This window comes from Gavialis gangeticus, unplaced genomic scaffold, assembly GCF_001723915.1.
Source record: "Gavialis gangeticus isolate Ggan-Ray unplaced genomic scaffold, GavGan_comp1, whole genome shotgun sequence".
NCBI classification, from domain to species: Eukaryota; Metazoa; Chordata; order Crocodylia; family Gavialidae; genus Gavialis; species Gavialis gangeticus.
Genome location: NW_017729033.1, coordinates 45,321,999 through 45,337,753, shown reverse-complemented (window position 1 = coordinate 45,337,753; position 15,755 = coordinate 45,321,999). Strand labels below are relative to the sequence as shown.

Here is a 15,755-nt window from a genome sequence, read left to right as displayed (position 1 = left end):
GGGGGGGGGGGGGGGGGACTGGATGACTTGCACATGGCAGAAGATGGCGGTGGCCACTGCCACTGCATAAGAGTCCCCCCTCCCCTACACTCACCCCGGTCTGGCTGGCTGGGTGGCACCTGTGCAGCCTGCAGAGGGGAGCCGCTGCCCTTGTGCCCCCCAGCTCTGCTCCTGGGGGGACAGCAGTGCAGGGTGGTCGCAATGCTCCATCTCCACCCACCCACATACCCCCTAGCACCTTTCCAACTACCTCCGGAGGTATGTGTACCACCCCCCAGTTGACAACCCCTTGCCTAATGGTTACAGCTTACTTGAGATGAGAAAATTTTGAATTCTGGCTCTTGCTCCCACCATTATTTCAGTTTTTTTCATTGACTATTTAGCGTAAAATGCATGAACAGTGGTGGAGCACAGACCAGAACCCACAGCCACCTCCTTTCCTGCCAATAGGGATCCTAACCATTACGATGCAGTCAGGGTCCCCACCCCATGCTCTGTTTCTGGCATCATGAATCTTGCATTACTTTCTGCGGTGTGGCTCAGCTTCTGCAGGGATGAAGAATCCACCTTCCCCCATCACTAACAGGTAGCCAGACGATAAGAAAATAAATGGTGCTATGCTCCCTAAAGTTACCCACTGATTCCCAACAACATTTTTACAGCAGATGAAGACATCATGATTTTATATTACTTTTGCCATCTGGTCTCCAAGCAAGGGCTGTCACTTCTTTTCCTGTGTTTTCATTTGGTGGCAAACTCCAAACTCGTTGAAAATTTGCTAGTCGGTGAAGTAAAACCTGAAAAAAAAAATAAAGCTTAAATTTAGTCAAAGAAAGCACATTCTTCCTTTAACTGAATCTTGTAATCCAGCAACTAAAGAAGCACTTTCTGTTGGACTAAAACAAATCCTGTATTCTGAGTGTTCCTATTGAAAGACCAGTTATTTTCCATAGTTTGAGAGCATACTCTTTACTACGAAGCAATGAAAGTAAACTGTGCTGGGTAGACCTGAAGACCATAATTAAAATGAGAGCTCCCGTTCAAACTTAGACAGAAACTGTCTTATGGAAACATTACAGCTGAACATCCTATCCTTGGCCAAATTCCTCCTGGAGACAGCAAAGCACAGAAGGAAAGGTTTGTTTTAATAAAAACACAAAAAGAAATGGAGAAAGACCCAATAAGCCTTCCCTAGTGCATGAGGTCCCTCCTGTTAACATCAGCTAATAGCACTGCCTCCAAGAATTAAGAAATAAGGAAGATGCTAAAGAAAATAATCATGGAGGTCAACTGTCAGATGACTGCATGATTAGTTTAAAAAGTGGGGGAGCAGGGGTAAGTGGAGATGAAAGGAGATGGGGAAGAAGCAGCTAAAATGACAAGTTAGATGAGTTTTTAGGCCTGATGACATCCCTCCTAAAGCATTTAAGGAACTGGATGAAGTAACTGTTGTCTTTCAGAACTTATGAAAATCAAGTGAGCCCCCCTAAAAACTGGAAAAATATGGCGCCTATCTTTTAAAAAAGTATAAGAGATTCTGGGAACTACAAACCAGTCAGTCTATATTTTATGATACTGGAGGGTATCTTCAAATAATTAATTTGTAATTACTTGGGGGATAACAAGATAAGTAACAGCGACCATGAATCTGTTCAGAGAAAATAAATCCTTAATAAAGTGATGGGACCTGAAGACAGGGGAAATGGGGGACAGCAGGCATTAATAAGGTGCTGGACACCATCATCCACAAGAAGCTCATACATAAACTAAATACAAGATGGATGTATAACTGGTTAGATAATCATGATTAAGCAGTACTTACTGGAGTACTGCATCCAATTCTGGGCTCCACAATTTTAAAAGGATGTGAAGAAGCTAGAGTGAGTCCAGAGGACAGACACACGCATGACTGGAGGGCAAGAGAAAAGGCCTTATGAAAAGAGGCTGCGAACCATGGGACTCTTCAACCTGGAAAAGCACAGGCTCAAGATCTGGGGGAACATGTGTTCACCAGAGCGCCCCAAGGGATGACAAGGTCAGACAGTCACAGACTCCTCCATGACCATTTCAGGCTGGACATAAGGAAGAACTTCTTTACTGTCTGAGTCCCCAAGGCCTGGAACAGACTGCTGCCAGAGGTGGTGCAAGCACCTACTCTGGACTCCTTTAAGAGACATTTGGACATTTATCTTACTGGGTTCCTTTTACCCGAGCTGACTTCCTGCCCCTGGGGCAGGAGACTGGACTTGATGATCTCCCAAGGTCCCTTCCAGCCCTAATGCCTATGAAACCTAAGAACAATAATCAGTGGTTCTAAACCGAAATGAAAAAAGGAATCAAGTGGTGTTTCCCAAGGGTCTGTCCTGGGTCCAGTACTGTTCAGTCTCTTTATTAATGACACGGAGAGCAGAACTGAATGTACATTTGTACAGTTACAGATGCCACCAAGCTAGGTGGGACTTAAGCACTTTGAAGGACAAAATTAAGATTCAAAATAACCTTACTTGGAACAAAAGACCTGAAATAATCTGGAACAAATTCCGTGAGAACAAGTACAAAGAACTAAACATAGGTTGCGAAAGTCAAGTGCACAGATACAACACAGGGAATCATGGCCTTTGCTGAAGTACTTCAGCCTGGATCAGAAGTTGGAGTCAACAGTGTAATACTGCTGCAACACCCCCTCTGCAGTAATGGGTTGTATTAAAAGGAGAGCTGTATGCAAGTCAATTAGCGAATGGCAATTACTCCCCCATGTCTATACATCACAGGACAGGAAGTAATGAGCTTAAACTGAAACCAGGAAAACTTAAGTTGAATTTGAGGGAAAGCTTTATAACCATGAAAACGGGTAGGCATTGGAACAATCACAGAGAGAGACTGTAGATCTCTGCAGTGGAGATCTTTTCACTTCAGGCTGACAAACATTTGCCTGGCATTATCCTGCCCTGAGCAGCAGGTTGAACTGAATGGTATACTGAGGTTCCCCTATTTTTCTATAATCATCGAGAAAATTCAGTTAAAACAATGGTTCCCAATCTGTGGTGAGGGTACCACCAGCAGTACGCAGACAACGTGTCAGTGGTACACATTAACAGATTTATTATAATTCCTTTATATGACAAAAATTTGCTGGTGGTACTTAAAGTTGAACTGAAACATTTGCTGGTGGTACTTAAGGTTGTATCATTTTAAATCGGTGGTGCGCAACCCATCAGAGCCTGGGATGGCTGGCTCCAGTGCCACCACAGCACTTTGCTTTCAGTGCCCAGTTGGTCTAATGAAAGGTAGTTTTGGAACCAAGAGCTCTAGTTTTTTGTATTTCTTGTCTCCAGACTTCAGGTAGAGATGAGCTTTGACACATGGGTGAAATCACAGGCCAAGTTGGACACCCTGTTGGGCAGCACTAGTCCCTAGCAGTTCAAGGAAGGTGAGCCTGAAGAGACACTCTCCTGTCAGCAAGCACCGTGGCCCAATGCGCTCTACTCCCTGCAGACGACGATGCCCCCCCCCAGTATTTAATACGGGTACTGGGGGAAGGGGGCAGGCGGCTGCTGTGGCCCAGGGCCGGAGCTGCCCGCCCTGAACCCATTTTCCTCCTGCAGCCTCTTCCCCCACGTGCAGCCTCCTCCCCGGCTGCAGCCCGCGGCTGAGCAGAGCAAGGCCCGGCCCGGCCCGGCCCGGCCCGTGGCGGCAGAGGTCGCAGTCCGCGAGCTGGGGCTGTGCTGGGCTGGAGCCGGGTCAGGACCAGGCGCCAGGGCAGGGACTGGGCTTGAGCTGCCGCACGGGAGAGGCCCCGAGCGGCGAAACGCCGCACCCGCGCTTACCTCCCCGGCGCGGTTGGCGAGCGCGATGAGGTCCCGCTTGGGGGACCAGGCCATGAGCGCCACCTCCTGCGGCAGCTGCTTCTCGCCCACCTGGCGGAAAGCGGGCATAATGGCGGCCTGCAGCACCCTCCCGCTCCCGCGCCGTCAGCTCTGCTGCGCCCCGCGCTGCCCTCACCCCCTCCCGGGGTCAGCGCTTCCCGCCCCCAGCCCGACAGCTGGCCCCGAGCTCCGCCTGCTCCGTGATGCGGCAGCAGCCAGAGAAAGCCACTCCCAGGCCCCGCCCCACCGGCGGCTCCGCCCTGACCGCGAGACCTGGCGGCTCCCTCGGCGTCGCTCGCTTCAGGGCGCTGCAGGTAAAACGAACTGTTGGAAAGAGCAGCAGTTCGTCTGAGCAAAACTCGGAGGCTTGCTAAAGAAAAATTTCCTCTAACTCTTGAAGTTGGTTTAATAAAAGATATCACATTCACCCAAAGAGCCTTGTCTGCCCGTGTCCTGAGACCGACAGAGCTGCAACTCAACCGTGTTGCAAACAGGAGATTTTACTACACCTTCAACTTCTATGAAATACCAACTTTCGTTTCTCCCTAGAACTTGTACAGTTACAGATGCCGCCAAGCTAGGTGAGACTTAAGCACTTTGAAGGACAAAATTAAGATTTCTCCTATATCTAAAGAAGGGTGTTTGTGCCCCAAAGCTTGCAATGAAAGATTTTGGTGGGGTTTTTTGCAAAAATCTGGTCCGTCTAATAAAAGATCACCTCTACCACAAGTCCTGCTACACTTATACACCGACAGTTGCAGAACTTACACCTGTGCCTCCAGAAATGTAACACAGCTCATCCAGCGCACTAAAGGCCCTGAAAGACAATATGCAGGAGAAACCAAACAACCAAGCTCCAGAATGAGGCACAGCAAAAATCTGTCAAAGACAAAAATATGCAAGGACCTGTGGGTGCACATGTCTCACAAGACACCTGCTCTCTCCCCAATCTCTCGCTTCTAGTCCTCAAAGGGAATTTACAAAGTACCTTTGGTAGAGGAGCCAGTGAACTTCATGAATGATGGGATAGAAAAAATAATGGACTAAATATAGGGAGACAAGAGTCTTTGGGTGAATCTGATATCTTTTATTAGACCAACTTAAATAGTTGGAACAAAATTTTTTAGCAAGCTTTTGGGTTTACAAACCCTTCATCAGGCTGAGGAAGCCTCTGCAGTTGGTGTGTGCCGTTCCTGGTTGGAATGACCCCTGGACTAAATACAGACATTGGATTGATGGCATATTATAACCTGCCTGCCATCTCATAACCTCATAACATTTTACCAGCAGCAGTCTATCCCCAGGTCAACATTTCCCTCTTCCCCTCCTCACCACCTACCTGTCCCACACCTATCATCTCCCATCACCTTGGATCCTCACCGACACACATTGGCATTTTCACTGACCTCAGTTTTGCATATTGGCTTCTGTTCCACCCTGGACACAAAACACCAGCAGACTGTCTCTATACCCAAAGAAGGGTGTTTGTGCCCAAAAGCTTGCGAAGAATAATTTTTCCGATTATTGAGTTGGTCTAATAAAAGATATATTAACTCAAAGAACCTAATCTGAGAAACATACCTGCACATGCAGACACAGACATACGCACAACTTCGGATGGTTCAAGTCTTGTGTAAAATGTTTTACAAAAATTGATATTGTATTTTTTGATCTTCCAGCATTTCATAGCAGTGAGATCACATGCGGCTCCTTCTCAGCGCAGACACCAAACTATGCTTTTGCATGCATTGATTACGACAGCAAATTGTCCTCAGCATGTTCTGCAGTCCTTTCTGGTGCAACTCCTGTTTTCTGAGTATTTATTTACCTTTGTCTAAAGCAGCAAAAAGTTAGAACCTCTTTTCACTGCTGGGAAGAGAATAGGATAAAGGCATGTGGCATTTACCCAAATTCAAGTTCACATTGAATTTGAGGTGACTCCCCCTGTCCCATTTAGGTTCTATACACAGAAAATGTATAAATGTGTTATAATTGTCCATGTATAAAATCTGATTATTGGAGGATCATCTTAAATTCATCCCCACCACTGCAGCATGAAAAGCAATGGTAGCAGGACTTGGAGTAGGGGTCAGGCAACAGGGGAGACAGTGGGGGTGTACACAATACAGTGGCAGGGGGTGGGAGAGTATGGTTACCACAAGTTCAGATTTTCCTGGACATCCTCTTTTTGGATCCTTTGATCTCTGCTCAGGCATTTTTTTCAAATATGAATAAATGTCTGGGATTTTGCTCCACTAGTCCTTTTTCAACATCAGTGCTGGTAGAACTGCATTTCCCAGCTTGCCCTTGTAGCATGCATTTATTAGAGATCCAGGTTTTCCATGTGCTGTGGAAAAACCTGGATTTTTTTCTTTAGAGGAAACCTAGGGTTTCCCCTTGCAGGCTAGCAGCCATCCAGCCTGGAAGGACCTGCTTGGAATGACTGGAGACACATGCACACAGCATAGAGCCATGTGTGGCCAGCACAGAGCCAAGCAGAGTGGTGGGCACAGCCCCAGCAGCTAGATCTAGGTAAGTCTATGGATCGTGGGGGTTGGAGGAGCAGGGCTTGTGGACTGTCTGGGGGAGGAGTGGCAGGGGTATGTGGTGTGGAGGAGGATGGGGGGGCATACCTAGTGGTACTGGGGGAAGGTGGCTGGGTGCTGGGGCTGCAGCAGGGCAGGAGAGCAAGGGGGAAGGGGGCAGGTGTTAGGGGCAGGCTTCTACCTTCCTGTCCTGCCTCCCTCCCCCAGCCTCTGCCCCCCATCTCCTATTTGCTCCTCCATCCTCCTTTCCTTCTATTTCTCTCCCCTTCCGCTTATCCTTGCTCCAGCCCTTGCAGGTTCAATCCCAGCTCTAGCTTGGGGCACAGAGTGTGGACCCAGCCCAGCCCTGTAGCAACAATGTGAAGCTAGCCCCATGGGGGAGAGGGGTACCCAAGGTTGAAGTAGGGACAGGAGGAAAAGGGAATGGGAAGGAGATCGCGGCAGGGCGGGGGCAGGGCTGGGGCCCAAGTCTGCAAGGGCAGATGCTGCAGAAGTGGTGAGGGGCAGGCAGTGCACCACTGCCTGCCCCCCACCCCATTCTCAATTTCATGTCAAATGGGGGAAAAATCCTTCTCTTGAAATTGAGGAAAATACAGTCTTTTAGTTGTTTAACAGTGCAATTCTTGCCCTCCTCTGTTTTCACATCACTTATACAACAGATATGAGTATATTGTGATAAAAAGATAGCACTTTTTGATAACCCTTTTAAGTCTAAGGATTTAGAATAGATATTTTCCCACTAGGTATTATATATATAAAACCAACATTTTAATTTGGTCTAGCAAACAATTTTGGGTCTTGTACTGCTACAAAATAGGACTGGTAGGAATACATGGTGTAACCATTTACAAAATACTGCTCTTAAGAAAGGGGAGTAAGTAGGGCTGTGTCCTCAATCCTACACTTCAACAAAGTGGTCACAACCTATCTGCTCTGCTCACACAAATTCCAAAAACTCAAGATATCTAATGAACTCAGAAAAATGGCTTGTTTGAGGCAGGTTTTTGAGACAGGCACAGAATGACTTATGCAAGTCTGCCCCTCAAAGGATTTACACACACTAGAACTGTACTCCAAGTTACGGGCTCTACAGCTTATTTTGGAAAAAAAATATGCAATCCATAAACTTCCTCAATTTTCTCGCATAAAAAAACCCCCTGAAACTAAGAAAATGTGAGACGTAAGCATAAAACAGAGCACACATTTATCTACCAGGTTTTCCCAATGTTTCAGGCCTGAAGAGCCAATACAGGTCTGAAGTAATAAACTGGATGTTTCACTTATTCATGACTAACTGAATTATTATTAATACCAATAATAGTAAAAGACCTTTAATGCTGGTGAAGATATACAAAAGAGAAAAACACCACTCCAATGAGTCTGCAGCAATTACACTACATCATCTTTTAAAATTATAAATAGAACACAGTTGACATGAAATTCACTGAGTCTTAAAGAGTCACCTTAGTTATGACTATTTTTGCTCTATTCATTTCATATTTGTTTCAGTCATAGTGTCCACGAAACAGCAAGATGACCTAGGTCTGAAAATTAGTAGAGGAACTCCTCTTGGTACATTCTTTAAAAAATTAAGTATTCCTCTGAAAGGCTGTGTATTGTGGCTTGGCAGGTGGGAGTTTGTTGTAGCTAAGTACTGTAGAATGTTTGGTTTGAATTAAAAAACCTATAGTTAAAAAAATACATTCTTGTCATTGCATTTTATTTATTATTTAGTTTTAATTTTGTTTTTACATGACATTCACACATTAAGGACAACATCAAGAATAATCTGGGCAAGCTGGCCTTGAAGCTCAGCCTCCATCACCACTAGCCAATGAAAAGATTATATGTTAAAGTTTAGCTATTAAAATTCTCTTCATAAATGAAAATAAATAAATAAAGACATTTGGTTCAGCTTATAATAAAGTATTATAAAATCTGAGCAGGAATGTCCTGTGTTCCTATTATCTTTCTAAATGTATCCACTTAAGTATATAAACATATACTTAAGTCATAACTTATCTGGAACTAGTTTCCAGGCCTAGAGACAAAACCAAACACGTGGATAACTAGCAAAGGATTATATAACATTTGTTATCTATATGACCATGCTGGATGGTGGGTTTTAAGAGTGAGCGTGTGGGGGTGAAGTGGAATGATGTTTGTAACAGACAGCATTACAAATATATTGATCTTTTTTTCCCTAAACAGTGGGCAATACCAAACTAACCAAAACTACTATAATTTTTGTCCCTTTATTTTAGTGGTATTTTATAATATTATTCCACTTACAAGTTTTGCATAGTATGGGCTGACATATATAAATTAATTTTCTCTCTCTCATTTGAAATAGTTCATGAACAGGGTAACAAGCTTCATTCTTTTGTCCCAGTGCCATTGAAACTCTAAGGTAATTATATAGGGGTAATAATTTCCAATTCAACTAGATTTTATTCTGAAAGATCATACTAACATTTGCTGTAAATGAAATCAAAGACTGGCTGCAAAAATCTTGAGTAACTGGATGCCAAGAAGAAAGAGTGATTCACTCTTTCTTGTTTTTTATTTTTCCTTTCAAGACTCTCATTTTCCTCTGCTTCACAGATGGTTTTTTAATGGTATCCATTTTTAGCTTCTTGTTTTTCATTTGCCTTTGCTTTCCGTCAGCTCTGCAAAATAAAATCACAAATACATTGTCAGAGTATAGTAAATTGTACAATAGGGTAAATGCACACAGAAACACAATTAACTGAAGCTACCATTCAACAGTGTGGTCACAAAAAGCTAAATGAAAAAGAAAAACAAAAAAAGATTAAGTGCATGCTAGATTTAAATTAACTCCCTAATTCATAAATTAATCTACTTTTACTCCATTAGGGACATATACCATATTTTGCATGCAGCATGCCCCAGGGTATAATTTGCAGCTTTAACAGAGGCTCTATCACAAGGACTGCATTTTAGTAGTAGGCAGGGGAAAATTCATCAAGTAGCAGAAACACATTTGATGGAACTTTAGTCATTGCTTGATTAGAAAAAGACTGAGTAACGCAAGACGGCAAGCAAATATCGCTGCTAAATAGCACTAACTGAGCTAACTGTTAGATCTGAGTGCTTCAAAGATCACAAAAAATCCTAATACAGAGGAGACTAACAAGAAGAAGGATCATACTGAGCTGTATACACTGAAACACACATCCATTTGTCTATATAAGCAAGCCTGCTCTAAATGAAAAAGTTCTGCACTTCTTAATATCCGGATTGAGTTAGCTAAGAAGCACACCCCAGAAGGAGATAACAGATCCTAGTTGTAGTCACTTATCTCATAGGGGTGTTGGAAATGACCTTGAAGAGCCATTTTTTTTGCAATTAGCAGGTCTATCAGATACAGAGACATAACTGTACATGTTGCTCCAGAAATTGAGAAAACTTATGTCAGTGGAGCTGACATGGCTAGCAAAGCCTAAGAGTCTGCAATTTAATTCTGGAACTAGACAATTTTCAGACATAGCTGGATAGTCAAAGTTTTTTTTTTTATGATACTTGATACCCTTTGGACATGGCTAAGAAGTCTACCAAGGTCTCTGCCTGAATCAAGAATGCCTCATTTACTGACCTCTCCAAATACCACATAGGAAGTACTATCTAGGTTGGCTAAAATATCAAACAGAGTGACCTCCTTGCACCACTTCTAAAGGAATTCTTAAGGCATCAGCAGAAGGAATAAAATAATTACTCTTATTCAGAAAAGAAGAAATATCAAGTGAAACCTGAGCGTGAACATACTATTTCCTATTACTGTCCCCTCTTTACTCGATGCCTCCTGTAGTACTTGCGGAAAATAAATATACAAGCAGCTGTAATGGCCTTGCAGACTCCACAACAGAAGAGGACATACTCCTGCCTAGATGGAAATGGAGGAGTACAATGAGCCAAGCCCAAAAAAGCCAGTATGGCCAAGATTGCATTCCACCTGTGTATGGTATCTGTGGTCAAGGAAGAGGACTCCATGATGTCTAAGGGCTTTTTTTTAAATGATACTCTTCTCAAAATCACCTTCATAGATTGGTTCAGGGGATAAAAGAAACAATTCTGAGGAAGGGTGCTGTTGCTATATTCTTAAAAGAGGCTTCCCCTTTCTTTTCAAGGGGATGCTGTTGTCTCTAGAGTAGAAGGGAAGTGAAAAAAATCCTGAAACAGGCTGAGATAGAGATGAGAGTAAAAGATGTTTCCACCATAAGCTGAAGAAACAGCAACTGACCCAAAGTACAGGGGAAGAAAGAGTCTAAGCCACAGATCAAACTTGTTTCAATGAAGGTTATGTCTTAAAGAAGTTAAGGAGACCCCAAACCAGGTCATAACCTCAGATCACTGGCTAAGTAATTTTAGAAACAGCAGGAACTGCTTTTCAGAGAACTTCAGGTAAGTAAGATGTGTAACAGAAATATTTTTAAATAAGAATGTCTGATCTTTTTATTGTATTTTGGGAAAAAGATCCACATAGAAAGCATTTTTCAGGACTATGCACCTCTTCAGGGCAAAAAAGAACTTGATATACTCAGTGTTTAAAGCAAGGGTTGGAAACCTTTTGCCAGCATGGGCCACCCATTGCTACCCAGCCCCTCCAGTACAGGTCACAAATCTCCATTCCTCCAGAACAGCCAGTTGCCTGTACTTACCCTTGTTGCTAATCCCCATCCCCTCTGCAGCAAGGGTAAGTACAGATGCAGCAAGGCAGCAATTTGAGGTTATTCCACAACTGTACCCATACATTTATTAAATACCATATTTACTCAAATATGAGGTGTTTTCCTCCAATCTGCAAAGGGGGAAAAAACCTGTCTTATATTCGCATATGAAGCAGCAGCAGCAAGAGGCTTGCTGTGACTGACTCTTGCCCTGAGCCCAGGCTGGGGACAAAGTCAGACCCACAACCTTCTGCCCCCACCCCTTCCACTTCCTCTCTGCAGCTTCTACTTATACCCTGTCCACCACTTCCTTTCCCCTTAGTGTCAGGTGCAGCTTGACTCCAGCTTGGGCTGGGGTTTCACCCAAGCATGGAGCATATAGAAATTCCTTCTCCTGCCTGCAAATCAGCAGTGCCAACACCTGCAGCACTGCCTGCCTGGCCAATCAGCAGTGCTGACACCACTACATGGCCAAGAACAGGCTGAGCTTCCACATGCTGTACTCCAAGAACAAGATGGAACAGCCTGGGCAGTCTGACAGTAAGGGCAGGGAGGAAAAAGGCAGAGACCAGAGAGCTGGGCACTGTGGGGGGAAGGAGCAGAGACTTGAGGAGAGTTTGCAGGGGATGAAGCAGCAGAGATTTGGGACAGAGAACTGAGGGAGCTGGGGGTGCAGGTGGCAGGGGGGCAAGAGGGCCACTTGACCCCCTCCCCTACAGCCACTGCTTTCCCCGCTGTAGCAATAGGGGGAATTGAAGACAATCCTCCCCAATACCTAAGATTCTATACCTGGAAAAATTATAACAAACATAAATGTTCCATACATAAATCTAATTATTGGGGGGTCATCTTATATTCAAGTACAAATGGTAGCAACCATTTCCCATATTTGAGAGAAGCATTCCAAATAAATATTCCTGCACCATCACACTTACTGGTAAGCTCTTCTAGTCACAGAAAAATGAGGGCAGGTGCTGCGTTTGTGATCTGCTCCGCCACAAATAAAGCATCCAATCTGCACGTTCTCACAAGCATGGTCTTGAAGAGCACAGTGATTGCATGTGTTACAGTGAACCCAGGCTGCAGTAGGATAAAGAAAGGAAGAGGAGGCTACATTTTATTTTTCAGTTTGAGGTCTTTGGGTAATTTTATTGCTGTCACAAAATTTTCCCCTACCATCAAAAAGCTTAATTAGTTAGCTTTCCTTTTTATACATATAGTAAATAGATACACTCTTCAGATATACTACAATCATGTGCCACACAATCATTAAAAAGATGACAGTTTTAATCACAAGAATATGGCACAGTTTTTAAAACAATCCGGTGTTACTGAAAAGCAGCAAAGGCAGCTACAGCCTTACATTAATTAATAAGTATGATTATTCTCAACTATTTAAACAGCTCCAAGCAAGGACACTTGCCTTCAAGAATCAGAGTTTACCTGACTGCTCCCACAAAACTATTTTAGGAGCCATTGATATGCTTACCGAATGCAGCTGAAAAAAAAATCAATATGAAAGAATATATATACAAAATTCTTATCAGGATGACAGCAGATATTGAATTAATAAAGATCTGCCATAGTGAATAAGGAAAATTTAGTGTACCCTGATTTGACAAGACACCACGTTTTCATATAGTAGAATCAAGTAGACTATTGGGGGCTTGAATGGAAGTTAAACATTATTTTTTTTTCTTCATAGTCAATCTTTATGGCTTGAAGTTTAACATAATTCCCAATTTTTGCCTTGATTTCTTTGGATTCTAACTTACATAGTAAGAAACACTAATTACAAAAAATATTTATGTACTCACAAGGCTTTACACACTTCTGGCAAAGAACACAATGTCTCCATTGCCTACCATCCTAAAATGAAATCATAAGAAGTGTATTAATTTTAAACAGGCTCTTTTCAAGTAGTACTTATTTATTCTTTTATTGTATTTACTCTATGTTTTAAAATTATAATTATGCCCAATGAAATACTTCAATTTTCAGCTATTACATATTCATGCTCCCTATATATTCATAGATGGCTTGCGTATTGGAGGGGAAGGTCAGAAAGTTCTCCTACAAACACTGAGCTTTAGCACCCCAGGCAACAGTTAGCATAATTGATGCCCCTTGAAGTATTGCACGTTCCTGATCACAGGAGAAATAGCATGTGGCAGCAGGCTCTTGATGAATGGGGTCTGGAGCATACAAGGACAGGCACAAACTTTTGGTGTCCTCATTCCAACCCAAAGCAATTAGGAAAGAGAAAATAAATCCCACCAGACCCAATGCGCAGCCCACAGAAATCAAGACAATACCCATACTGAGCTGCCCATGGCTCCCTACCAAAGATATACTAGCAGTATTAACATCAAAAGAGGTTTATATCCAAGCAAAACCACAAACTCTCTCACTAAAATGTCTGTCCAAAGAAAGGAAAAACACTTACTTTTGATGTACATGAATTGCACATTTTACAGTGCTGGTTCTCTGAACTCACGTATCGTTGACAAAGAGAACAAAACCTGAAAAACATTACAAAGTACTGGCCTACTGCTTGCTGAAAAAGCCTTATAAGACACAGTAATAATGTTGAAGTGTTGCTGTGGCCATGATGGTCTAGGTCAGGGGCAGGCAATTATTTCAGCTGAAGGGCCACTTAATAGGTTTTCGTGAGCTGTCAAGGGTTGCAAGTGTAGTCCCACCCCTTGACAGGGGGCTCTGCCCCATGACTGCCATCTTGGGGTCAGAAGTCCCACCCCTAACCCCCAACCTTTGCCACCTGAAGTCCCGCCCTTTGCCCCACAGAAATACTCCTTTTGGGAGGGGGGCTTGCTATCTTGGAACCAGGAAAAAAAAAAAAATCAAAATCATACACTAAGAGTCAAACACCTACTATAACATAGTTTAATTTTATTACAAAAATATTTTTGTTATAATAATTTACATTTGCATAATATATATAGAAATGACTGCATAATAACTCAAAAATAAAGTCTTACTCTTGTACGTTGTGTGGGGAGGCATGAGGTGTGTGTATGGTTGGATGTGAGGCACCACGTGGGTATGAGTATAGTGTGGCATAGGGGGTACGTGTATACATGGTAAGGCGTGGGGAGTGTGTGTATGTGTGCGGAGGTTGTGGGGGTGGTGTGTGAGGGAGGGTGGTGGGGTGTGGGGATCCTCCCCCACACCCCCCGCATGACACACAGCCCCTGCTGGAGGCAGCAGCTGTAGGTGGGGGAGCTTGGGACGCTCACGCCCAGTGCAGGCACTGCTGCCAGTGGCACGCATCTCCATCCAGCATTGTACATGGAGGCAAGAAGTGCAGCCTAGCTGGCCTGCTTCTATTGAGTGGGGCTCCCCACGGTACACGTGCAGTTCCCGCACTCACGCAGCACACCAAGGGAAGCACACGCGATGGAGCCGACTGCCTTCGCCACTCCCTGCTGCGCAGGTCCTGGGGCTCTGCTGGAAGTGGAGGGGAGCCCCGGCCCCTGCTTCCTGGTGGAGTCCTGTGACCTGCACAGCAGGCAGCAGCGAAAGCAGCTGGCTCCATTGCATGGGGCTTCCCCCAGTGACGGGCAAGCGTGGGAACTGCATGTGCACAGCAGGGAGCCCCACGCAACAGAGCCGGGCTGGCTGGGCTGCACTCCTCACCTCCGTGTGCAGCACTGGCCAGAGAGAGCTGCACACCACCAGTGGCATTGCCTGAACCACACACGAGCACCCCAAGCACCCCTGCCTGCTGCTACTGTCAGTGGGGGCTTTACTCCATGGGGGAGGGGGGAGAAGAAAGTGTGTGAAGGGTCCCCATACCACCCCCACCCCTCCCTCACACACACACCCTGCTCACCTGAGCTACGTGCTCCTTCCACCCACCTCTTGGTGTGGGCTCCTGCACTGCCACCAGCTCCAGCCCCATGATCCCCCCTCCACTGTCACTACTTCCCTACCTGGTGCCCAGAGTGAGTGGAACACTAGGAAAGCCAAGCAGGTCCCCCAGCAGTGGCAACAGCATCCCCACCCAGAAGCTGTGTGCTGGCTGAGCCAAACCCTTCTGTGCACATGGGTGAGAACAGGGCGCAATAAGGTATGTTGTGTGGGGAAGGGTGGTATATGTGGGCGCCTCACTCCCACCCTCGTAGGCAGAAGGGTTGGGTGGGGTACAATTAGTTGGTGGGCACCCACAGGCTGAATTAAACTGCCTGGCAGGCTGCATACAGTCCACAGGCCATATTTTGCCCACCCCTGCTCTAGGTAATGGATAAGAGGCAGGGACTTCTCTGTGCTATCTTTTAATGGACCAACTGCATGGTTGGGATAGTGGATGGACAAGCTTTTGGGTATTAAAGTGCCCTTCTTCAGGTGACCTGAGGAAATTTTTAGTTGGTCCAATAAAAGAAAAATCACTAAAATCCTTGCCTGCCTTATAAATGAACAAATTTATCAAGCAATGCATAGGAGAGTAGCAAATTTATTTTGTATCTCACATTTCACTACCAAGCTCTCTGACTAGATGTGATCTCTTACTAGACTGAGTAGTTGGAAAAAAGTTCTCAGCAAGCTTTTGGGCACAATCACCCGTCTTCAGGCATAGGGAGTCTCTGCCGTTCTGAGACTCCAAGGAATGAGAGAAACTAAAAAGTGTGGCAGGG

The 15,755-nt window shown here is 44.6% G+C and overlaps 2 protein-coding genes across 6 annotated transcripts in view; both read right to left on the bottom strand.

The window, feature by feature from the left end:
* Positions 1–3,972, bottom strand: part of ANAPC4 (anaphase promoting complex subunit 4) — a 54,442-nt gene extending 50,470 nt beyond the window's left edge. The window contains exons 1-2 of the mRNA XM_019526423.1: positions 3,828–3,972; positions 692–797 (exon numbers count right to left, since the gene is read on the bottom strand). Coding sequence (XP_019381968.1) covers positions 692–797; positions 3,828–3,935 — 214 coding nt within the window. The 5' untranslated portion in view covers positions 3,936–3,972. The remainder of the gene's footprint in view (positions 1–691; positions 798–3,827) is intronic.
* A 3,755-nt stretch (positions 3,973–7,727) lies between these two features.
* Positions 7,728–15,755, bottom strand: part of ZCCHC4 (zinc finger CCHC-type containing 4) — a 26,378-nt gene continuing 18,350 nt past the window's right edge. For all 5 annotated transcript variants that reach the window (XM_019526131.1, XM_019526132.1, XM_019526133.1 and 2 more), the window contains 4 exons: positions 13,547–13,622; positions 12,918–12,969; positions 12,036–12,180; positions 7,728–9,081 (listed from right to left, as the gene is read on the bottom strand). In XM_019526131.1, the coding sequence (XP_019381676.1) occupies positions 8,958–9,081; positions 12,036–12,180; positions 12,918–12,969; positions 13,547–13,622 (397 nt within the window). In that variant the 3' untranslated portion in view covers positions 7,728–8,957. The remainder of the gene's footprint in view (positions 9,082–12,035; positions 12,181–12,917; positions 12,970–13,546; positions 13,623–15,755) is intronic.